At 46.8% G+C, this 25,038-nt stretch overlaps 1 protein-coding gene across 1 annotated transcript in view; it reads right to left on the minus strand.

The window, feature by feature from the left end:
- LOC142295903 (uncharacterized) overlaps window positions 1-25,038 on the minus strand; it is a 39,463-nt gene that overhangs the window by 8,910 nt on the left and 5,515 nt on the right. The window contains exons 2-6 of the mRNA XM_075339020.1: window positions 23,646-23,789; window positions 23,371-23,538; window positions 23,185-23,284; window positions 21,737-21,853; window positions 19,675-20,580 (exon numbers count right to left, since the gene is read on the minus strand). Coding sequence (XP_075195135.1) covers window positions 19,675-20,580; window positions 21,737-21,853; window positions 23,185-23,284; window positions 23,371-23,538; window positions 23,646-23,723 — 1,369 coding nt within the window. The 5' untranslated portion in view covers window positions 23,724-23,789. The remainder of the gene's footprint in view (window positions 1-19,674; window positions 20,581-21,736; window positions 21,854-23,184; window positions 23,285-23,370; window positions 23,539-23,645; window positions 23,790-25,038) is intronic.

Genomic DNA, 25,038 nt, shown 5'->3' on the forward strand with positions numbered 1-25,038 from the left:
TAGATACTCCCACTCCTCCATGGAGAAATAGACGGTGACGTCCTGACACCTTATAGGGACCTGACACACACAATGAGCCGTCATTAGCAGACCCCTCCCCCGGCAGCGGTATTGTATAATGTCCCAGCATTCCCAGCAGCGCTCACCTCTCTGCTCAGCAGCTCAGTGATCCTGTGGGTCAGTTCTAGGATCTTCTGCTCATGTATCAGTGAATGAGGTGGAGGCTCGGTGATGGCACTCGGGGTCCTGCTCCGTCCTCCTGACACACGGGGGGTCACACACTCCCCAGACGACGTCTTCACTACTGTGTGATCCTGTGTATGGGGAGACGCCGGTCACTACACAGAGGCTGAGAATCCTCCACCTTCCCCGTCATTTCCCTGCTTTATTCCTAGAGATCAGAGGGATGTGATGTGAAGCTCTCACCTCTCCAGTGATCCAGTAGATTATCTCCAGGGTGAGGTCTAATATCCGAGCCGCCATGTGGTGTCTGTCCTGCTCCATCCTCGGGGGCCACTGATGGGAAGGACCAGCGTCTAGTAAAGTGAACAAGTCCTCCTTATAATAAGTAGCCTGAGGACACAAGAAAGAGACAGAGGAAAATCAGATCTGAAATAATATCTTACATGAACCTTAGTAACAAGACAGTGTGGCACATATACAAAACTATAGAGGCTCCACTCGAAAGTAAACCCCAGAACCCCAGAGTAGACACATAGACGCATAGAACTCATTGCTCAGGGATTCTTTAGTATTTAGTGCCCTGAACATAATTCCTGGCCCCAATAAGCATTAGGGCTTTGTGTGCCAGGTCCCAGGGGGGCTTCACATGGCAAAGTTGTGAATAAGCCTTTAAGCATACGATATGTGTACATGTGTATGTGTATACAGTCCTATGAAAAAGTTTGGGCACCCCTATTAATGTTAATCTTTTTTCTTTATAACAATCTGGGTTTTTGCAGCAGCTATTTCAGTTTCATATATCTAATAATTGATGGACTGAGTGATATTTCTAGATTAAAATGAGGTTTATTGTACTAACAGAAAATGTGCAATCCGCATTTAAACAAAATTTGACCGGTGCGAAAGTATGAGCACCTCAGCATAAAAGTGACATTAATATTTTGTAGATCCTCCTTTTGCAAAAATCACAGCCTCTAGTCGCTTCCTGTAGCTTTTAATGAGTTCCTGGAGCCTGGATGAAGGTATATTTGACTATTCCTGTTTACAAAACAATTCCAGTTCAGTTAAGTTTGATGGTCGCCGAGCATGGACCGCACACTTCAAATCATCCCACAGATTTTCAATGATATTCAGGTCTGGGGACTGGGATGGCCATTCCAGAACATTGTAATTGTTCCTCTGCATGAATGCCTGAGTAGATTTGGAGCGGTGTTTTGGATCATTGTCTTGCTGAAATATCCATCCCCTGCGTAACTTCAACTTCGTCACTGATTCTTGCACATTATTGTCAAGAATCTGCTGATACTGAGTTGAATCCATGCGACCCGCAACTTTAACAAGATTCCCGGTGCCGGCATTGGCCACACAGCCCCAAAGCATGATGGAACCTCCACCAAATTTTACTGTGGGTAGCAAGTGCTTTTCTTGGAATGCCGTGTTTTTTTGCTTCCATGCATAACGCCTTTTTGTATGACCAAACAACTCAATCTTTGTTTCATCAGTCCACAGGACCTTCTTCCAAAATGTAACTGGCTTGTCCAAATGTGCTTTTGCATACCTCAGGCGACTTTGTTTGTGGCGTGCTTGCAGAAACGGCTTCTTTCGCATCACTCTCCCATACAGCTTCTCCTTGTGCAACGTGCGCTGTATTGTTGACCGATGCACATTGACACCATCTGCAGCAAGATGATGCTGCAGGTCTTTGGAGGTGGTCTGTGGCTTGTCCTTGACTGCTCTCACCATTCTTCTTCTCTGCCTTTCTGATATTGTTCTTGGCCTGCCACTTCTGGGCTTAACAAGAACTGTACCTGTGTTCTTCCATTTCCTTACTATGTTCCTCACAGTGGAAACTGACAGTTTAAATCTCTGAGACAACTTTTTGTACCTTCCCCTGAACAACTATGTTGAATAATCTTTGTTTTCAGATCATTTGAGAGTTGTTTTGAGGCGCCCATGATGCCACTCTTCATAGGAGATTCAAATAGGAGAACAACTTGCAAGTGGCCACCTTAAATACCTTTTCTCATGATTGGATACACCGGCCTATGAAGTTCAGAGCTCAATGAGGTTACAAAACCAATTTAGTGCTTTAGTAAGTCAGTAAAAAGTAGTTAGGAGTCTTCAAATCAAGAAATTGATAAGGGTGCCCATACTTTTGCACCGGTCAAATTTTGTTTAAATGCGGATTGCACATCTTCTGTTAGTGCAATAAACCTCATTTCAATCCAGAAATATTACTCAGTCCATCAGTTATTAGATATATGAAGCTGAAATAGCAAAAACCCAAATTGTTATAAAGAAAAAAGGTTAACATTAATAGGGGTGCCCACATTTTTTCATATGACTATATATATATATATATATATATATATATATAAAAATATATATATATATATATTGTGAGGTAGCACGGTCGGCTGCGCAGCAGAAGACACGGGATCCAGGCATTAAGGTTCACAGCACACGGTTTTAATGTCCAAACAAAAGTCCACACCAATATACATGTGCCTCTCCAGCAGAGAACTCAGGGAGTTGTGTTCACTCCCTCACACCCGGCACACCTGCCCTTGTTCCTGTTTGCATTTAACCCTTCCTTCAGCCTGTAAGGAAACAGCATTAACCCTAGAGTGGATGTACTTTCTATCATGGAGTGAGCACAACCGGGGCGAGACATACCGGCCGTCATAGACAACCCCGGTCACAGTCTCACATACCCCCCCCCCCTCAGTTCAAGCGTGCGGGGTTGAACTCCCGCCATCAAACACGGGCCGCGGGACAAGGCATCGGCGTTGCCCTGCAACCTACCGGCCCTATGTTCAACCGTAAACCGGAAGTTCTGCAGAGAAAGGAACCACCGGGTAACCCGGGCATTCCGTTCCTTGGCGGACCTCATCCAGACCAGTGGAGAGTGATCCGTCACCAAGCGAAACTGCCGTCCCAGCAGGTAATAGCGTAGGGACTCCAAGGCCCACTTGATCGCCAGGCACTCCTTCTCCACTACGCTATAATTCCGCTCGGGAGGGGTGAGCTTCCTACTTAAGAAGGTGACGGGGTGTTCCTCCCCCTGAACCACCTGAGACAACACTGCCCCCAGGCCGACCTCTGAGGCGTCAGTCTGTACTATGAACTCCTTCCGGAAATCAGGGTGTACGAGAACGGGCTGTCCGCACAGGACCCCCTTCAGGGCCCGGAAGGAGTCCTCGGCCTGCGGAGTCCAGCGCACCATGACGGACTTCTTGCCTTTGAGAAGGTCCGTCAAGGGGGCTGATAGTCCCGCAAAATCCTTTACAAACCTCCTGTAGTACCCCACGATACCCAGGAAGGCCCTAACCTGCTTCGTGGTCAGAGGTCTAGGCCACTTCTGGATCGCCTCAACCTTGTTAATTTGGGGCTTAATCACTCCTTGGCCTATCACGTAGCCCAAGTAGCGAGCTTCCGTGAGTCCCAACGCACATTTCTTGGGATTGGCTGTCAATCCGGCTGTTCGAAGCGCGTCCACCACCGCTTGTACCTGTTCCAAGTGGGTCTGCCAATCGGAGCTGTAAATAATGATGTCATCAAGGTACGCTGATGCATACGCCTGGTGGGGTTCCAGCACTAAGTCCATCAACCTCTGGAACGTGGCCGGAGCGCCATGTAACCCAAAAGGCAAGACAACATAGTGGAAGAGACCCTCCGGCGTAACAAAAGCGGTTTTCTCCTTGGCGGACTCCGTCAGTGGCACCTGCCAGTACCCCTTGGTCAGGTCGAGCGTGGTAAAATACCGCACCTGTCCCAGCCTATCAATCAGCTCATCCACCCTGGGCATGGGGTAGAGATCGAACTTGGATATTTCGTTCAATCTCCTAAAGTCATTGCAGAACCTTAAGGAGCCATCGGGTTTTGGTATTAGGACAATCGGGCTAGCCCATTCACTCCGGGATTTTTCGATGACCCCCAGGCATAACATTGTTTTTACTTCCTCCGATATGGCTTGTCGTCGAGCCTCCGGTACCCGGTATGACTTCAGGCGTACCTTCAGGTGGGGCTCGGTGGCAATATCATGTCGTATCAGACTGGTCCTACCGGGCAGCTCGGAGAAGACATCGGGGTTCTGCTGAACCAACCGTCTGGCCTCTCGTCTCTGAGTCTTGGTGAGGGCTTCTCCAATCCTTACTTCCGGTTCGTCCTCTCCGGAGGTCGCTGGAGCCGGAGGTGAACGACCCGAAGAGGAGGGAGATAGGGAAAAAACAGCCATCAGGTTTTCCCGTTCCTGCCAAGGTTTTAATAGGTTGACATGGTATATTTGTTCAGGTTTCCGCCTACCGGGCTGCAATACTTTATAGTTAACCACCCCGACTCTTTCCTTTATCTCGTAGGGGCCTTGCCACTGAGCCAGGAATTTACTCTCCGCCGTGGGGATTAATACCAACACCCGATCCCCGGGTTTAAAGGTCCGCACGGTGGCTTGTCTATTGTAGCGGCCGCTTTGCGCGGCCTGAGCCTCCTGTAAATGCTCCTTCACAATGGGCATGACCGCGCTTATGCGGTTCTGCATACCCAAAATGTGTTCAATCACACTTTTATGGGGGGTGGGCTCTTGCTCCCATGTTTCCTTTGCCAGGTCCAACAATCCCCGGGGATGTCGCCCGTATAACAACTCAAAAGGCGAAAACCCCGTGGATGCCTGTGGCACCTCACGGATGGCAAACATCAAATAGGGAAGCATCATATCCCAGTCTTTCCCGTCTTTTGAAATTACCCTTTTGAGCATGGTTTTCAGGGTTTTATTGAAACGCTCGACTAAACCATCCGTTTGAGGATGATACACAGACGTACGCAACTGCTTGATCTGGAGTAGCCGGCATAGCTCTTTGGTCACTTTAGACATGAATGGGGTCCCCTGATCCGTAAGGATCTCCTTGGGCAACCCCACCCGGCAGAACACAGCAAACAACTCCCGAGCTATAAGCTTTGCTGCAGTATGTCTGAGAGGTATCGCCTCGGGATACCGGGTGGCATAGTCAACGATCACTAGGATGTGTTGGTGCCCTCGCGCGGACTTTACGAGGGGCCCCACCAGATCCATCCCTATCCGTTCAAAAGGGACTTCTATAATGGGTAACGGTACCAACGGACTGCGAAAATGGGTCAGGGGTGCGGTAAGCTGACACTCCGGGCAGGTTTCGCAGAACCGTTTTACCTCCCCAAAGACTCCGGGCCAATAGAACCTTTGCAATATTCGCTCCTGCGTTTTCTTGACCCCTAGGTGGCCACTCATCAGGTGTTTATGAGCCAAGTCGAGGACCCGCCGACGATGCGGCTGGGGCACCACCAACTGCTCTACCCCCACGCCCCGTATTTCATCTACCCGGTAGAGTAAATCCTGCTTAAGAGGGAAATGGGGGTACCTTACCTGGGCACCGGGCAGCTGTGCCACCCCGTCAATTACTGTCACCCGACTCCGGGCATGTATTAATGTAGGGTCCTGGAGTTGGGCAGTCCCAAACGTATCCGGGGACGCCTCCAACTCCGGGATGGGTTCGACCGTCTCAGCCTCTCCTGCCAATACCTCTAGGGGCGACCTATCGGGTTCACATTCTGTCCCTATCATGGGGACCCCTACGGCAGGTGTCCCGGATTCAGGATTGTAGGGCTCAGGTCCCGGACTGACCAATATCTGAGGAGACTTAGGGGGTCCCTTCCATAAAGTCCAAAAATAGGGTAGATCCCTTCCTAGGATCACGTCATAGGGAAGAGTGTTAAGAAGTCCCACCTCATGTTGCACCTGACCGCAAGGTGCTGTGATGGTGACAATCCCTGTGGGATAGTCTCGGCGGTCCCCATGTATGCAAACCACCCCCACGGTACGTCCTGTGGCCTTTACTTTAGCCCTCAAGGTGGATCGCACAAGGGTCACTAAGCTTCCGGAATCCAACAATCCTGTAACCGGACATCCATTCACCTGTATTTGGCACAAGTGGGGCTCCGTCTCTGGGGAGACCAGGTCAGCGGTACACACCACCTGAGCATACATTGAACCCCGCCGGGTAACCCCACAATCCATGGGCTCCGTGGTGAGTGGACACTGGGCTTCCATATGTCCCACCCGCTGGCATCGCCAACATCTAATGGGGACGGAAACCCCCTTGACGGGTTGTCGTTTAGGGTACAGAACCTTCCGGACCTCAGGAATGGCGGCCGTGGCCTCAGACGGGACGGTAGGGGACTCCTGCACCGGTGTCGGCGGTGGGTCCTTGGCCCTAGGCTTGGAGGGGCCGGACCGACGGGCGGTACGCAAAGTCTCAGTGTCCCGTATCAAGTCCTGCGTAGCCACATGCCGCTCTACCAGGGACACTAATTGGTCCAGGGTACTCGGGTCACCCTGTCCTACCCACCGTTGAACGGTGACGGGTAAAGTGCGCACAAAACGATCCACTACTACCCTTTCCACCATCTGCGCCGGGCTCAGAGTGTCAGGCTGTAACCACTTTTTTACAAGATGCAACAAGTCATAGGCCTGGGAGCGTACGGGTTTGGCTTCCTCATAGAACCACTGATTTACCCGCTGAGCCCGTACATAGGTATTCACCCCCAACCGTGCCAGTATTTCGGCTTTTAGGGTCACATAGTCAATGGCGTCCTCGGTACAGAGGTCCAGGTACGCTTTTTGGGGTTCCCCCGTCAGATAGGGCGACAATACCTCAGCCCACTGGGGGGTCGGCAGCTTTTCCCGCTCGGCCACCCGCTCAAACACCGCCAGGAACGCTTCCACATCATCCCCCGGGGTCATCTTTTGCAACGCTTGTCTCACCGCTTTCCGGACGCTGCCGTCATCACCCAGTCCCGGGGTTGTTGCTGCCGGTCCAGCACGGATCGACTTGGCCAGGAGAACCATCTGTTCTTGATGTCTTTGTTCCTGCAATTGTAAGGCTTGCTGCTGACGTGCATTGGCCTGAACCAGCAGTTCTTGGTGTCTTTGGTCCTGCGATTTCAAGGATTGGAGCAGGTGTGCATTGATCTGTTGCTGCTGCTTTAGTATTTCCTCCATGGTGTCACTGGGTTTGGGCCATAGTATAGCCGCTTGAATCCAGGACATGTGCTACCGGGTCACCAGAAAAGGAAGCTACACCTCACCGGCTGGGATGCCCGCATTCTCCACCATATGTGAGGTAGCACGGTCGGCTGCGCAGCAGAAGACACGGGATCCAGGCATTAAGGTTCACAGCACACGGTTTTAATGTCCAAACAAAAGTCCACACCAATATACATGTGCCTCTCCAGCAGAGAACTCAGGGAGTTGTGTTCACTCCCTCACACCCGGCACACCTGCCCTTGTTCCTGTTTGCATTTAACCCTTCCTTCAGCCTGTAAGGAAACAGCATTAACCCTAGAGTGGATGTACTTTCTATCATGGAGTGAGCACAACCGGGGCGAGACATACCGGCCGTCATAGACAACCCCGGTCACAGTCTCATAATATATATATATATATATACAAAAGATATATGTGATTTAAGCTGCATTACTGCTATTTAGAATAAACTTATGAAATGAAGGTACTAAGTGCACAAATAGGCAATTAATGAGAGCCCACCAGCCATGGCAAGTCGTACCTTTATTTAATGGGACCCTAAACCTAATAGTTATCACACACACCTCTCCTGGGCTAAAAGCCTATAAATTTAAAGGACGGGTAGGATCCAGCACTAATTAGAACTAGCCTTATGCTAATTTCATTGATGAATTGACCTATTTGTTTGCCAGGCATCTTCACTTTATAAGTAAATACTTTATCACAGTAACAATGTCCAAATGTCAAATATTCAATGTTGGCTAAATTGAGCACTTCCAGAGGCTTGCACCTATTCACACTTGCTTTATTTTGTAATTATGTGCTGATCAGTTGTTATATATACACACAGCAATATACACTCAATTCTGTAGAAGGTTTATGGAGGTGTAGAAATAAATGCCGTAAAATAAGGAACTTGGAGGGAAGGTTGTTTCAATCATCTTAAAAGACCTGACCCCCGATCTTCGGTGTATGAGGATGTGCGGATCCTTCTGTCTCTCGATCCCAGACAGATGGGATGATGGGAGATGAGGGCTCTGTGTCATCACCTCTAGGACTCCTTCTTAATGACATTGGCTGGATGTTTGGGGTCCTGATGCAGAATAAATTTCAAGCCACTTGGATGCCCCCCTAATGATGAATAATTATCTGCCTGTATTTCTCCACAATGAGTGCAGGAAAAAAATGGACATCACTGGGGAACGTAGAAATTATTTTCTTTCTCAGCCTGGTGACATTTCTCTTCCATGCGGTGCTGTTTCTGACATCATGAAATCATAAAGTGAATTCTCTTTAATGTAACGCTCTTCCGTAAACAATGGCCTGCTGGACACCTGATTAATGAATAATTAGACTTACATGTAATTTAATTCTTATTAAATGGAATTTTGGAGCCTAAACTTTAGCTGTGCTCCTAAGACTTTCATTGGGGTGTACACATTTTTCCAACATAATCTTGAATAAATTTGTTAGCAAAATTGCTTTTTTGAATGTGCAAAGTCTTGTTTGCTTTAATTATTTTGAAAGGAAACCAAAGAATTTCCGACATCTCTTTTGGGGGTGTACTTATTTATGCCGAGCACTGTGTATATACATATATATATATGTGCCACCCCTGCAGCGGTCGAACCGCTCGGATCCGGGGGTTGCTGTGGCTTGAGGGTCTCCGGACCCGGGGGCTCACGGCCACTTCAAATGAAAAGGGGGTATTTACAGGGGATAAGCGTTTGTGACGCCACCCGTAAGGGGAGTACCGCCGCTCCTTACCCAGGGTAGATTGAGTGGGGCAGCCAGATGACACTGCCTCCATGGGTAGGGGAGGCCCCAGGACTCTGGATGATGGAGTGTAGGGGAGCGTGGTGCAGATTGGAAGCAGGGGAGGACAGCGTACTCACTCAGGTAATGTTGATAGTGATGCGACCGCAAAGCAGACTCTGACACAAAGGTAAACCAAGTCTCTGGGTGCCACTGCCACTTCAGGGGAGCTCGTCCGGGAATTCGCTCCTGTTGGTATTTCTGATGATCTGTACCTTGCCTCCATGCACTGTATTTTAGATGTTCTGAGTGACCTCTATGCTTGAAGCTGTTGGGGTCCTGCTCCCCACTGTTAAGTAGGGAAGCTGTACTTTCGATGACTGACACTTGGTATTTCAGTGGGCCGCATAAGCTGGAAATCCCTATCCCCCTCGTTGTGTTGATGCCTTTGATCTCTGAGCTCTTGGGGAAAGTTCATAAAGAGACTATCCTTCACAGGTTAATTATCAGGTTGCGTGAAGCTACTCCCTGATCTAGGGTCCAGTTCCCCGCCGTGCTCGGTACCGGTTCGGTTACTAGGTACTCCGGTGCCGACAGTTCCCTAGAACTAAGCCTGGTACCTTTCTCCAATACCCTGCGACCGGATCTCCGACTCCTTCAGTCCTAGACCACCGTCTGCGACCTAACCAACGTCTCCCAGGGAGCTCCAATTCCCCTTGTTCCTCACTCTCTGAGGGCTACCACTGCTCTGACTCAGCCCCTCCCACCAGTCTGCCTGACCCCTAGAGGGGTGGCCCTGTTCCAGCTAGACCACCCACTGGTGTGCCTGACAGGGTGTAGTGTGAGGTGTGACTAGGATTTGCATGATGATGGAGCAATACCAAAAGTTAGGATCCCAGAACCATGGGGGGTTGAGTCCTGCACTATAAGGATAGGGGTGCAGTACCCTGTGACACCCTGACTAGTTCAGGGGCGTCACACACACACATATATATATATATATATATATTTTATATTTTTAAGATTTTTGCCACTGTTTTGCACCTCAGTTCTTATGTTTTCATTCTGCCTCGTTTCAATGTTGCATTTTTGGTCACAATTTTTCAATGAAGACAACTTCTGGAAAGAATTGTCTAAACAGTAGCTGGGTCCACTGGTTGCTGTCATCTGAGCTGATGGCACTGCTGGACATCTTTTGAAGAAAAAGTCATTCATCTGCTGCACTAAGTTTTCTTGGCCGACAAGTGCGCCAATCAGTATTGTTCATTTTGTCCACATTGCACATTGATTTGGAGGTGGTACGCCCATTTCTCCAAAGTGTTTCCGAAGCCATTTTCCAAAATGATAGCGCCAGGCCCACATGTTGGAGCAGCTTGTGTGGTCTACACGAGCTCTCATGGCCTGCAGAGTCTCTGGGGCGTCATTTGTTGGTGATTACACAGGAGCTGCCAGCAGAGGATCTTGATGATTTGCATTCAGCAGCATAACCTTCCTCAGACGACCATATAATCTCACTGATAGCAGCCGAGGCCGGAAGTGTCGGGATTTCTGCACACCGCGCATAATCCAAACTTAAAAAATCCAGATGTTTGGAACATTTTGCTTCCATTTTTTCATCATTTGCAGATCAGTGACGTCTCAATCCTGTGATTTTCAGAATTTCACGGCTTCTCCTTCTTGGTTTTGTAATTTCACTGTTGAGGAGCCCCCGGCTAGCTGCCCCTGCTGTAAATCATCTATAGAACAAAAGCCAAAAAGGGAAAAGTCCCCAAACTAAAGCAAGGAAGAGACATAAAGACGAGCCCCGACTACAAGTCTCACACGTACCCGGAGCGATCACTGCTCTGCTCCTGGTGGAGGCGGGCCCTGCAGTGACGTCACAGTCATGTGATCAACTACACGCGAGCAACTGAGTAAAAGTTAGTGCTTATAGGACCTTTGATGACATCACATGGTCATGTGACAGGAAGTGTCATGCTTTACTCCTCCCCTTCTGTGACTGATCACATGACCATGACATCACAATAGCTTCCGCAGTTACTGGGATACATCAATGATTGATTGCTCTCAGTGAGAGAAACAATATTATTTATAATCTTGTTGTTCTGATACCTTTTAATGGCTAACTTCAATAAATGATGTTACAGAGCAGCTTGCGAGACTTCTCAGGTCCCTTCATCAGGCGAGGTATAACAAAATATCTGAAATCTAAAGGGGAAGCTATTCTCCTTACGGAGACTGACACACCATTCAGTCTCCATAATGAGAATGGCTTCCCCTTTAGATTACATCTTAGTCACTCATAAAGCCAGATCAGATCTCATACTTTGCACTGACGAGGGACAGTCACCCCAAAACACTGTGTCTGCAAATTGATGTTCCGATCTGTCATAAATCCTAACTCATATGACAAGACTCGTTAAAGGGCCACATTTGACTTCTAGGATTGCTACCTCCAATAGGTGGCACCAGAGTTTGTCTTCTTCCTCCCTGAAGAGAATATTTGAAAATATCTGAAGAAACACAAATATATACACAAACAGAGCAGAGGCATGGTATAATAAAGGAGCGTTTAAATAAACAATAACCTTAGAGAAAGAATTCTTAATTAGCTTTGATTAGTGGTGTGAAAGTTTTATTGTCCCAATATCCATGTTAAGGCACAGTCACACTAAACAACTTACCAGCGATCCCAACAACGATAAAACCTGATAGGGATTGCTGGTAAGTTGCTAGGAGGTTGCTGGTGAGATGTCACACTAAGCGACGCTCCAGCGATCCCACCAGCAACCTGACCTGGCAGGGATCGCTGGAGCGTCGCTACACGTGGAAGCAATGCTGCGCTTGGTAACTAAGGTAAATATCGGGTAACCAACCCGATATTTACCTTGGTTACCAGCGCACACCGCTTAGCTCTGGCTCCCTGCACACCTAGCCACAGTACACATCGGGTTAATTACCCGATGTGTACTCTGCTACGTGTGCAGGCAGCAGGAGCCGGCTTCTGCGGACGCTGGTAACCACGGTAAACAGCGGGTAACCAAGAAGCCCTTACCTTGGTTACCCGATATTTACCTTCGTTACCAGCGTCCGCCGCTCTCAGCTGTCAGTGCCGGCTCCTGCTCCCTGCATTCCTAGCCACAGTACACATCGGGTTAATTACCCGATGTGTAGTCTGGCTATTTGTGCCTTAGCAGCGATGTTGCTAGCGATGTTGCTTAGTGTGACGGTACCTTAAGATTAGAACCCTCTCTGGAGCAGAGACCATATAAGATCAGAGGCCTGGTGCCCTCACCGTCTCTGGAACAGAGTCCATGTAAGATCAGAAGCCTGGTGCCCTCACTATCTCTGGAGCAGAGTCCATGTAAGATCAGAGGCCTCATGCCTTCACCGTCTCTGGAGCAGGGTCCATGTAAGATCAGGTGCCTGGTGCCCTCACCGTCTCTGGAGCAGAGTCCATGTAAGATCAGAGGCCTGGTGCCCTCATCGTCTCTGGAGCAGAGTCCATGTAGGATCAGAGGCCTTGTGCCTTCACAGACTCTGGAGCAGAGACCATGAAAGATAAGAGGCATTGTACCTTCATCGTCTCTAGAGCAGAGCAGAGACCATGTAAGATCAGAGGCCTGGTACCCTCACCATCTCTGTAGCAGAGACCATGGAAGATCAGAGGCCTTGTGCCTTCACCGTCTCTGAAGCACAAACCATGTAGGATCAGAGGTCTGGTGCCCTCACAGTCTCTGGAGCAGATTCTTCAGATTTTGTAGTGGGTCATAAATCCTCCTGACAGATTTATTCCTGTGTGGACAAAGTCAAACACTGTTATGAATTTGTATTCCCAGACCCTTAGATGATTCTGTGATTTGAAGTTGCCTTTTAATATGACAACTTTCATGTGGTTTATGTTGTGTTCTGAAGCACACAAATCAGCGGGCTGGTCTCAGCAATTCGCCGGAAGCACAGACCAGCGAGATAGCGTAGAGAGCGGAAGCGCATGTTGGTAACCAGGGCCTTGTCTGAAGGCGTTCCTGGATATCAGACGCGAGGTGCAGTAGGGCGGGTGACGTCACGATGCTCAGGCTTATGGAAGCCTCTGCAGAAAAAAGACCAATCCAATGCGTTACAAAGGCTTGTGAGCCTTCTTCCTCAGAGATATCCTGCATAACTCTCTGCAGCTGCTTGCCAGCACAGCGCTGCAACAACCGTGGACCTACATTTACCAGAGGTTCTTCATACAGGCAAGTGCACTGTACTGCACACACCTCCTGCTTCTCAATTAGCCCAGCATATAGTTGGCCCTATTTTATGCAAACTCCTGATTATTTCTTCCATTTAGGACTATTTGGTGGATTATGCACTTGATTTAATACCAGCACTTGCACACCAACCAGCATACGCCAGGTATTGTGTCACCAATCATTCCACACTTGGAAACACTTCATTATTTTGGGCTTCCCAGGTCATGCTAGACCCTTGGTTTACTCCTTTTTAATATTTTTGGCTCCAGACTGTTCCTTACTAAGGGTCCTATCATTAACCCTCAGAATTCAGGCCTTGATCAGGGGTCACAATCTACTTCCTACAGGCATGTTTTATAAATATATAATATTCCTATTTGCTCCTCCTCAGAAGCGCGGTAGATTTTTTACTATTTCTGTATCTTCCTTTCTTGACAGGGATACACGGCCCCTGCCTTCTACCAGCAGCTCCACATTTACATCAATAAAGATCTGTTGCACTCTACCTCGGTGTGAGCGCTGGTGGGGTTTGTTTTCATTTTTATACTTTAAGAAGCCCCAGAAATGGATGGGAACAAAATGCTGGAGTGGTCTGAAGAGGCCACAATGAGTCTGGATCTAAACCCCATTGACAGTTGTGGAGAGATCTGAAAATTGGGAGAGAAGAGAAGAGGGAGAGAAGAGCGAATAAGAGGAGAGAAGAGGGAGAGAAGAGGGAGAGAAGAGGAGAAAAGAGGAAGAGTAGAGGGAGAGAAGAGGAGAAAGAAGAGGAGAGAAGAGGGAGAGAGGAGAGAATAAGAGGAGAGAAGAGGGAGAGAAGAGGGAGAGAAGAGGAGAGAAGAGGGAGAGTAGAGGGAGAGAAGAGGAGAAAGAAGAGGAGAGAAGACAAGAGGGAGAGAAGAGGAGAGGGAGAGAAGAGGAGAGGAGAGAAGAGGGAGAGAAGAGCGAATAAGAGGAGAGAAGAGGGAGAGAAGAGAAGATAAGAGGAGAGAAGAGGGAGAGAAAAGGAGAAAGAAGAGGAGAGAAGACAAGAGGGAGAGAAGAGGAGAGGAGAGGGAGAGAAGAGAAGAGGGAGAGAAGAGCGAATAAGAGGAGAGAAGAGAAGATAAGAGGAGAGAAGAGGGAGAGAAGAGGGAGAGAAGAGGAGAAAGAAGAGGAGAGAAGACAAGAGGGAGAGAAGAGGAGAGGAGAGGGAGAGAAGAGAAGAGGGAGAGAAGAGCGAATAAGAGGAGAGAAGAGAAGATAAGAGGAGAGAAGAGGGAGAGAAGAGGGAGAGAAGAGGAGAAAGAAGAGGAGAGAAGACAAGAGGGAGAGAAGAGGAGAGGAGAGAAGAGGGAGAGAAGAGAAGAGGGAGAGAAGAGCGAATAAGAGGAGAGAAGAGAAGATAAGAGGAGAGAAGAGGGAGAAAAGAAGAGAAAGAAGAGGAGAGAAGACAAGAGGGAGAGGAGAGGAGAGAAGAGGGAGAGAAGAGAAGAGGGAGAGAGGAGAAGAGGGAGAGAGGAGAAGAGGGAGAGACGACAAGAGGGAGAGACGACAAGAGGGAGAGACGACAAGAGTAGAGGGAGAGAGGAGAAGAGGGAGAGACGAGAAGAGAAGAGGAGAGAAGACAAGAGGGAGAGAAAAGAGGAGAGAAGAGAAGAGAGGAGAAAGAAGAGGAGAGAAGAGAAGAGGGAGAGACGAGAAGACAAGAGGAGAGAAGACAAGAAGGAGAGAGGAGGAGAAAGAAGAGGAGAGAAGAGAAAAGGAGAGAAGAGTAGAGGAGGGGGAAGAGAAGACGGAAGAGAAAAGGAGAGGAGAGGGAAGAGAAGACAGAAGAGAAAAGGAAAGAAGACGCCTTCAGATATGAGATACCTGGATACGTTTATAAAGAAGAGTCCGAGATTCCAGGTGAGAGGAGGAAGAAGCTGTGGACGGGGATAGGAGGCGACTGGTGGAAGGGATTTATTCCAAATAGTGTGTAAGTAAATATTAAGCTGCGTGTGCCATCAATTTTGTGTAGCCCATTTTTCGGGTTTTGGATAAAATTATGTCCAGTTTGCCTTTATTTTGTCTTGTTCCAATACACGTGTATAACAAAACATGTATAATTGCAATCATTTTCTGTTGCAATTTCAAGGATGCCGATATTTCCGGCCATGACTGTATTCACTCTTCACTACCTTTCCTTGCTGGCTATACTTCTGGGTGGTTTATGGGTAAGGAGTTCCAGCCCTCCAGAGAAGGCATTTCCCTGCTGGGCAGACATTGGTTGCATTTCTGCTGTATGTTTGTCTAAGTTCCCAACACCTTTCCTCTTGCCTCAGGATGGTGGGAGGTAATTCTTGCTCAATTTACTATTCTCCTTTTCCCCCTTTGTGCACGTGTTTAATGTTTCCTGCCCTCGGGTCCCTATATACCCCTGCACGCTCCCCCTCTCCTGGCTGTGCACAGCAGCCTCCCCTCTGGTTCCTCAGTTTTGAACCATACAATGAATGACATAAAAACAAAACAATTGTGGAATTGCGCTTTTTTTTTTTGCAATTTTGCCGCATTTAGAATTTTTTTCTCACTTTCCAGTACGTCACGTGATAAAGTGGAAGGTGTGGTTAAGAATAACAAGCCCTCATTATGGCCATATCTACAGAAAAATAAAAGCCATGCCTTTTGGAATAGGAGAGGCAAAAATTAAAGTGCAAAAGTGAAAATTTGCTATGTCAGCGAGAAGTTAAAACCTATCGTGCAATATGCACCCAGAGCCACGAGCAGTTCTGGGTGCATATTGCTAATCTGCCTAAGATTCCCTGTATACACTAACATAGATAAAGGGATCTTTAGAAAAAGTATTCCTAAAGATCCTTTATTATATGCTAATGAGGTCAGTGACTAGTCCCCTGGGCGTTACTTCCCTTGGCTAGTTGGTCCCCTTAGCATGTAAGCACATCCCTGTGGGCATGCTAACATGCTAATGAATGCGCAGCGTCAGAGGATGGTCGCTCTCACCTCTGCTGCCACCGCTGGTTTTCGGCTCAGTGTGCAAGGTCAGAATGTTCCCAGATGTCTGGTCATGCTCACTACACAAGTTTGAAGCTGGGACGCGTACACCCGGCTTCATAGTACACATGACAGGAAGTCCGGGACTCTGGTCATGGGCATTGAGCTGAAATCCAGCGTTGGGCGAGGTGGCAACAGAAAGTGCTGAGATCAACTCTTGCGCATTCATTAGCATGTTAGAACGCTGACAGGGGCGTGCTTACATACTATGTGGACAGACTAGCCAAGGGAAGCAACGCCCTTGGGACTAGTTTCTGGCCTCATTAGCATATTATAAAGAATCTTTAGAAATAGTTTTTCCAAAGATCTTTTTATCTATGCTACTAGATACATGGACAGTTAGGCAGGGATTAGCAATATGCACGCAGAACTGCTTGTGGTTTTGGGTGCATATTGCACCTGACAGGTTCCTTTTAATCTGGCAACAGAATTTCATCCCCCAAAATATTCCTATACACATATAGGTCTTTCAAAGACAAATCCAGAAATACTTTAACCTAGACCAGTCATGGCGAACCTTTTACAGGCCGAGTGCCCAAACTGTAGCCCTAAACCCAATTTTTTTTCCGAAGTGCCAACCAATCCTAATATATAAAGAATTGATTGTAACCTTACCTTTGCCGTCTTCTCCTCAGCAGGGGGCATCACACTCATGCTTACCACACATTGAAGCTGAGCCCCTGCCCTTTCCAGACACAGCAGTTGGATTGATCTTTCTGGAAAAAAATTTGCAACATATTAGACAGAGATTTTAGTATGAAATGGAATCAGATGTCGCCCTGTAATCCACATCTACATTTCAAAGTCTGAACATCCTGAAACCCTTAAAGACGTACGAGTTGCCCCCTCCCCTTTGATTGTGTAGTTCTGTCCCCCTTCCTGGCCACTTCCTGATAAACGTCCCCCATCCTGATATATATTTCCTACATTCTGGTATATTTGTCTACATCATGGCCCCATCCTGATAAATGTCCCCCATCCCAGCATGTACCCCATTTCTGGTAACTGTACCCCATCCTGGTAAATGTACCCCATCATTGTAAATGTATCCCATCCTGGCATGTTCCCCCATGCTGTTAAATGACCCCATCCTGGTAAATGTACCCCATCATTGTAAATGTACCTCATCCAGGCATGTTCCCTTATCCTGGTAAATGTCCCCTTTCCTGGTAAATGTACACCATCCTGATAAATGTCACCCTTCCTGCTAAATGTTTCCCATCCTGGCATTTTTCCTTATCCTGGCATGTTCATGTACCCCCATCCTGGCATGTTTCCCCCCATTCTGGTAAATGTATCCCCCCATCCTGGTAAATGTATCCACCATACTGGTAAATGTACCCCATCCTGGTATGTTTTCCCCCATCTTTGCATGTGTCTCTCCCTCTTTGCACGTTTCCCCCATCTTTGCATGTTTCTCTCCATCTTTGCACGTTTCCCCCATCCTTGCAGCCATGTTTGCCCCGTGCTCTCCATGTTTTCCCCGCGCTCTGTAAGCTCCGCGCTCTGTAAGCCCCGCGCTCTGTATGCCCCTCGCTCTATATGCCCCACGCTATGTATGTATATGCCCCGTGCTCCCATGTTTGCCCCATGCTCGCCCACACCTTGGCACAGTCGCGCACAGAGCTTAAAAATAAAAAAAACCCTCACCTTCCAGCACTCGCTGCGCGCCGCTGCGTCCTCAGTCACTTCAGTTCCCGAGCGGCCACAAGACGCCGGCGCCGCCTACTGACGTTCCTCCGTCTCCTAGGCAACAGGCCTGCAGCCCAGAAGAGGAGGCGTCTCAGAGCGAGGAGAAATGTCTCCTCTGCTCCAACACCACTTTGAACTGCTGGCGCAATCACACCGGCAATTCAAAGTGGCTGATTGTGGTCGACAGCGCGTGTGCCAGCAAAAAGGGCTCTGCGTGCCCTGTCTGTCACGCGTGCCATAGGTTCGCCATCACTGACCTAGACCATCCATTCCTCAGTTCCCAAGAAATTAATGATTGAATGGATATGTAAATGAGGCTAAAGTGCTTTAAGTGCATTAAAGCCCTTCTCAAGCCTCTGTCACTCCAGTTTCCTGGCCCAGCACCACCTCCTACTGCTTGAATGACGGCTTCTTTGCTTGAAGTCACACAGCAAAGTATCTGCCAGACAAGCAGGAGGAGGTGGCACATTGGGGGAAATAGAGCCGGAGTGACAAAGGGTTGAAGAGAGCTTCCACTTTCCGAAATGACTTCAGCCTTATTTGCATATTCATTAAAATGCAAATTTCTCATGAATGGAGGAACAGATGTAGTGAGCCACAGGGGATAAGTAGTACCACTGGCAGCAGATGGTAATGTCATGGTAGCTGAAGTGGGCTGCTGGACCCCTAAACATTTCCTTCATGTCCACAACTGTTGTCGAGAGGTTGCGCTTATGGGGATTGTTAATGAAACTCCCCAGGGACGCTCCGATAGAGATGATGTATGAATGCAGTTGTTGGCATGCTTGTGGTGTCAATGCACTGAGAAGTGTAAGCGAAATACATTTTCCTATGCCTTTTGAACTCCAAATTAATAATATTTGTTTTACGAGCGCTTGGGAAATCAATACAGCACACTTTTGTATGGTGTATGGTGTACTCAGGACTTCTGCTTTATTATCACATGTAGGTACTTTAAATATTGCCACAGACAAAGGAAAGTTCCCTCCGAGCTATGAGCCAAGAGGAACTTTAGGTGCGTCAATAGAAATGTGAAACTTCCCTGTTTTTTGAACACCATGACATCAGAAATTGTAGGACAAGATGGATACCATAGACACTAAATGGATTCTGTTCACTCACAAAAAGCAACCAGACACACGAATGAACTTGCAGACGTAACACTTGTTTACTGAAGGAAATACCAGGATAGAGACACAGTGGATGTAGTACACAGCATAGGCTACACTCAATATTTTGCGTATGAAAGGAGATTTTGTCTTCTTGTAAAACAAGCAAGTTTTGGGCCTCTCATGGCGGTTAGAGTACAGATAACTTCACTGGAGGAAGGTACAGCTTCTCTGATGGAGGGACCTTCACAGGTTGGCGCCCTGTCCTGACATATTAGTAGTATGGAGTTACTCACAGTTTTAGGCACTACTATTGCCAATTGCAGGGGGTAGGGCAGACACAGTTCTTGGCGTCGAACACTTTGTTAACACTTTGATAATATCTCCTGTAGATGGTGGGATGTTCAAATTCTTTGCAATTGCCTTTAAGAAATTTTTTCTAAAATTGTTCCACAATTTTTATTGTGCAGTTATTCACAGACTGATAACCTCTGACCATCATTGCTTGTGGGAGACTCTGCCTTTCTAACATGTTATTTTTATACACAGTCATGTAACTTTCATTATTACTTTTCAGCCTCTTGTTATTCCATGTCCTAAGTATGACTTTTCTGATGTCTAGCAAACGTTGATTTATAGCTAAAACGCTTCCCGCAGTCTGGACATGAAAATGGCTTCTCCCCTGTGTGAGTCCTTTGATGTTTAACAAGAGTTGATTTGTCACTAAAACATTTCCCGCATTGGGGACATGAATATGGTTTCTCCCCTGTGTGAGTTTTCTGATGTTTCGCAAGATCTGATTTGTAGACAAAATATTTCTCACATTCTGTACATGGAAAAGGTTTTTCCCCTGTGTGAGTTCTCTGATGATACATAAGACCCGATCTGTGGCCAAAATATTTCCCACATTCTGAACATGAGTATGGCTTCTCCCCTGTATGAGTTCTCTGATGGTTAATAAGGTTTGATCTCCGGACAAAGTATTTCCCACATTCTGAACATGAAAATGGTTTCTCCCCTCTGTGAGTTCTTAGATGCCCCATAAGATGTTGTTTTTGACTAAAACATTTCCCACATTCAGGACATGAAAATGGCTTCTCTCCTGTATGAGTTCTCTGATGGTCAACAAGACCCGATTTATCACTAAAACATTTCTCACATTCTGAACATGAATATGGCCTCTCTCCTGTGTGAGTTCTTAGATGTCCCTTAAGATTTGGTTTCCGACTGAAACATTTCCCACATTCAGGACATAAATACGGCTTATCCCCTGTATGAAATCTCATATGTTCCATAAGATTTGATTTCCGACTAAAATATTTCCCACATACGGAACATGGAAATGGCCTTTCATTTTTGTGATTTGTTTCATTTAAAGATGGTGCAGTATCAGTGGATAGATCTCTGCTATAATGGACCATGGGTACAGTAGGAATCAATGAGTTATCTTGTCTGTTATCTTCTGTTTCATTATAGAAAGGCAAATGGTAATGACCAGTGAAGGTTCTCATCTCAACTGCACCTGGTAAACAAAATAAAAAAAAATCTTATTTTCGGAATATTTTTTTAAATTAACCTAAAAGTATTAAGACAATAGTAAGGAAGCAAAAAACAAAAGTAAAAGTCATACAAAAAATATACAATAACTAAGTATTTCACAAACACATGTATAAAAGTAAAGACAAACATAAATGTGTTTATCTGCAGAAATCCTTCACTATTTTCTATTGCAGAGACAGCAATTTTTAACAATACATTCAAAGTGTTGAATCTGAAAATTAGTCATAATATGACTGTGAGAAGTGTCAGAGTCTATTTTCTTCATTTAAAAGGTTATTCCCAATATTCATGTTCTGTGGGTGGGTGATATTTTCACGGCTGTCTCTTTGCATTTGAGGCTTGGGACAGATTCAGGGCTTGTAAGCCATTTCTATGTTCACCCCTGTAGTTACATTTAGTTTCCCTTCTTTTGGGGAGGAAAGTGTTAATATCAGTATTTCTTGACAGCAAGCATTCTCACTACCATCCCAGGTATTTCTGGTTTGGACCACTCCCAGTCCCTATATATATCCTCTGCTCCCAGCAGAGGGCGCCGGTTATTCACTCTCATTTGGATGCTTGGCCTGGAGTTGGAAGGCAGCTGTGTTGGCTGCAGCAGTCTGTTGCTGTGTCCCCCTGTCTGTCTCATTCCTTCCCTTATGTGTTGTTTCATTCAGCGGTGAGGCTAGCACTCCTTACCTGTCTACTCACTAGCCAGGGCTATTGTAAGGTAACTCAGAGCTTCAGGTTACTGCTCGGCAACAGGTGAGGAATCTGTATAGGGACTGGCTAGGAGTACAGGGTACAATTGTAGGTAAGTGGAGGAGGTGTCCATCTTCCCTCCCACTAGCGCTAGGAACCACCGTTGTTAAAGTGTCCCCAGTGTACCCCCCATGTGTAGTGATGTGTGATGTATCATGTGCCATATTTCCCTGTCACTAGCATGACAGATATCTTGTGTATTTCTGAGTTGCCCCCTGCAGTCACTCTCGTCCCATAGCCCATAGATTTCCAGTCTCTCCCTGTCCAACTTGGTGCCCAGTGCTAGTAGCCACGGTCCACCTTCCCCTGCCACTATTTTTTAATAAGCCTGAGAAGAAGAGATGCAGATACACAGAGCTATAGCCATCAATACTCACTACTATCAGGATCCTTCTCTCTCGGTTCTGCGGTCTGCATCACCCCAATCTTCTCTTCTTTGGACTCTGCTGTCTGACCGCCCGTCTGTATTCCTGGCAGCAGCACATTACAGCAATCTAAGGAATTGTGGAAACAAACAATGGAGTGCACAAGGACGGAGACACATTCACAATATAGGCACATACATACAAAATGTAGGTTAGGGAAGCCATTAAATCCCAGATCCCATCCCTAAATATATTCACATTCAAAAATGAATTTAAACCTCAGACTAGACCCCATAAATAAATAGGACACCACATCCTTAAATAGTTATTTTTTTACAGATCCACGCCCAAACAAAACTAACAAGGTGATACTCACCTAGCGGCACAAGCCTGGATCCAAAACTGTCCAATCTGTGGACTGTGATGACACAGAACGAGACTTTACCATTCTGGAGCTCAAGGGCCTGTGAGTGGCTGCAGTGGTCAAGAGATTTCAGCAGCATATCACTGGATATTTTTCTGATGATGTTGCTTAAAGCATCTATGATTGTTAGATTGTTAGCAGCGGTCCAAGTGCTGGTAGAACCGTCATGAGAAAAACATCTAATGGTGCCCTGCTCAAGTCACCTGACCCCACTGAAGACAATCACAGGCATCTATGATTGTTAGCAGCAGTCCTGCTGCTGGTGGAACTGTCATGAGGAAAACCTGCTCAAGTCACCTGACCACTGCAGACAATCACAGGGAGCTGTGCTACTGCTGTGGGTGGAGGTCCTGTGCAGGATCCAAAACTCGTGTTTGAGGCTCAAATATATTTTCACCAGGCCCAAAATGAGATTTTGCAGCAGAATGAGTTTTGTTGCCACCATGGCAATCGAGAAGAGCCAAGGCAAAGAGCCAGAATTGGATCATCTAATGTAATGCTCCACTTCTGTGGCGGCTGCGTGCTGCTATTTTTAGGCTGAGAAGAGCCAAATAACCATGGACCTTCCCAGCCTGATAATACCAGCCCCCAGCTGTCTGCTTTATCTTGGATGGTTATCAAAAATAGGGGAACAACAACATAATTGTTTAATTTTTCTTTTTTAAATTTTGTTCCTAGCAGCGTCCAGGCATCATCCGCATGCCGAAAAGCTTGATGACTGGCTGAACTGCAGCCTTTCAACAAACTTTATTCCACATCCAAACTTGGACAGGGATGTCTGTGAAAAGTCTGTTTTTGGATTTAAGCCTTGGACATTAAGTGTCTGGTATGAACCCCTTTACAGTTCGGGTTCGCTCATCCCTGATCACCATCGCCTAGAATCACAGCAGTATTGGATTTTACATCCATATCGCTGTAGGCCGGACAGAAACAGCAAATGCTGGATGTGGCACACAGACCACAATGTACCCAGATCTCATCTAGACAACTCTCAGAACCGTTCTTTACTCTACAACCAAGGAAGATCTCCTCTCACCTGGTGATGTGACATCCTCGTACAGATCCTTATGTCCTTCTAGATACTCCCACTCCTCCATGGAGAAATAGATGGTGACGTCCTGACACCTTATAGGGACCTGACACACACAATGAGCCATCATTAGCAGACCCCTCCCCCGGCAGCGGTATTGTATAATGTCCCAGCATTCCCGGCAGCGCTCACCTCTCCGCTCAGCAGCTCAGTGATCCTGTGGGTCAGTTCTAGGATCTTCTGCTCATGTATCAGTGAATGAGGTGGAGGCTCGGTGATGGCACTCGGGGTCCTGCTCCGCCCTCCTGACACACGGGGGGTCACACACTCTCCAGACGACGTCTTCACTACTGTGTGATCCTGTGTATGGGGAGACGCCGGTCACTACACAGAGGCTGAGAATCCTCCACCTTCCCCGTCATTTCCCTGCTTTATTCCTAGAGATCAGAGTGATGTGAAGCTCTCACCTCTCCAGTGATCCAGTAGATTATCTCCAGGGTGAGGTCTAATATCCGAGCCGCCATGTGGTCTCTGTCCGGCTCCATCCTCGGGGGGCCACTGATGGGAAGGACCAGCGTCTAGTAAAGGCAACAGTTCTGATCATAAGGAGCCTGAGGACACAAGGAAGAGACAGTGAAGAATCACATCTGAAATACTATCTTAGATAAAAAATAGTGAATATAAAGTGCTGCCTATGTAAAAAATTTTAAAGAGCCACCACCCTAAAATCAGACACTAGAATAGCCACCCCCTCTCAAAAATATCAGGCATTTATCTTTCCTAGCTTGTGGCTCCATTAGTCTTTAGACAACTTACTATATGTCCTGGACCAACAATTGGTCCCTTTAACCATCACATTATATTGCACTTTGTATGACCCTGAAAACAAGGAGCAGTCAAAAGAGTGGAGGCACAGTGGTTCTCATCCAAAGAAGTTCAGGGTGCAAAATTCAACCACTAAGGTGGTCATCTGTGTTCTGGCATAAGGAGGGTGTGCTACTAGTGGACTACCTTCAAAAGGGTTCCACCATCAATGCAAGGTATCACATTATATTACATTGGTCCAAAGTGCTATTCCTATCTTTGAAATTCTACCCCAATATGTAGTAGGTGTAACAATAGTAATATTAGCAAATACTTTTAATTGGAAATGTAGTATAGTTTTCCTGATATAGTCATGTCTCTTACTTCTAGTGCAGGGCATAGCAACTTAGGTATCCATGGTACCTCCACTCATATAGTGACAGTTAACTGCTTGTGGTCGTAACCATGGATGGCTAAGCTGCAATGCCCTGCACTAGAGGTAAGAGAGATCGCTATATCAGGAGAACTATACTACATTTCTAATTGGAGGTATTGGCTAATATTACTATTACACCTACTACATATTGGGACAGGATTTTGGAGATGAGAATAACACTTTGTGCACACTAGAAAATTCCACACCCTCTGAAAGATTTCAGGTGCGGCAGAGCAAACCGTACCCGAAAACCGCATGTGTTTTTACCGCAGTATTGCCGCAATTTTGCCGCAGTATTTCCACGTTTTTTCCGCGGGTTGTTACCTGTGTTTTTATGCTTTCCATGCAATAAAGCACATTAAAAAAAAAATGTGTTGTCATTTCCTTCTTTTTCTTAGATAGATAGATAGATAGAGGGATACATGGATAGATAGATAGAGGGATAGATAGATAGAGGGATAGATAGATAGATTTATAGATAGAGGGATATATGGATAGATAGATAATGGATTGGTTGATAGATATTACAGCTTTTATTTCTGATGTATGTGTTTCCCCCCCCAACAGTATGTGTGATGGAGCAGTGACCCTGCGGGACCTTTGGATCTGAGTTCTCGCAA

Source organism: Anomaloglossus baeobatrachus, chromosome 3 (assembly GCF_048569485.1).
Source record: "Anomaloglossus baeobatrachus isolate aAnoBae1 chromosome 3, aAnoBae1.hap1, whole genome shotgun sequence".
NCBI lineage: Eukaryota > Metazoa > Chordata > Amphibia > Anura > Aromobatidae > Anomaloglossus > Anomaloglossus baeobatrachus.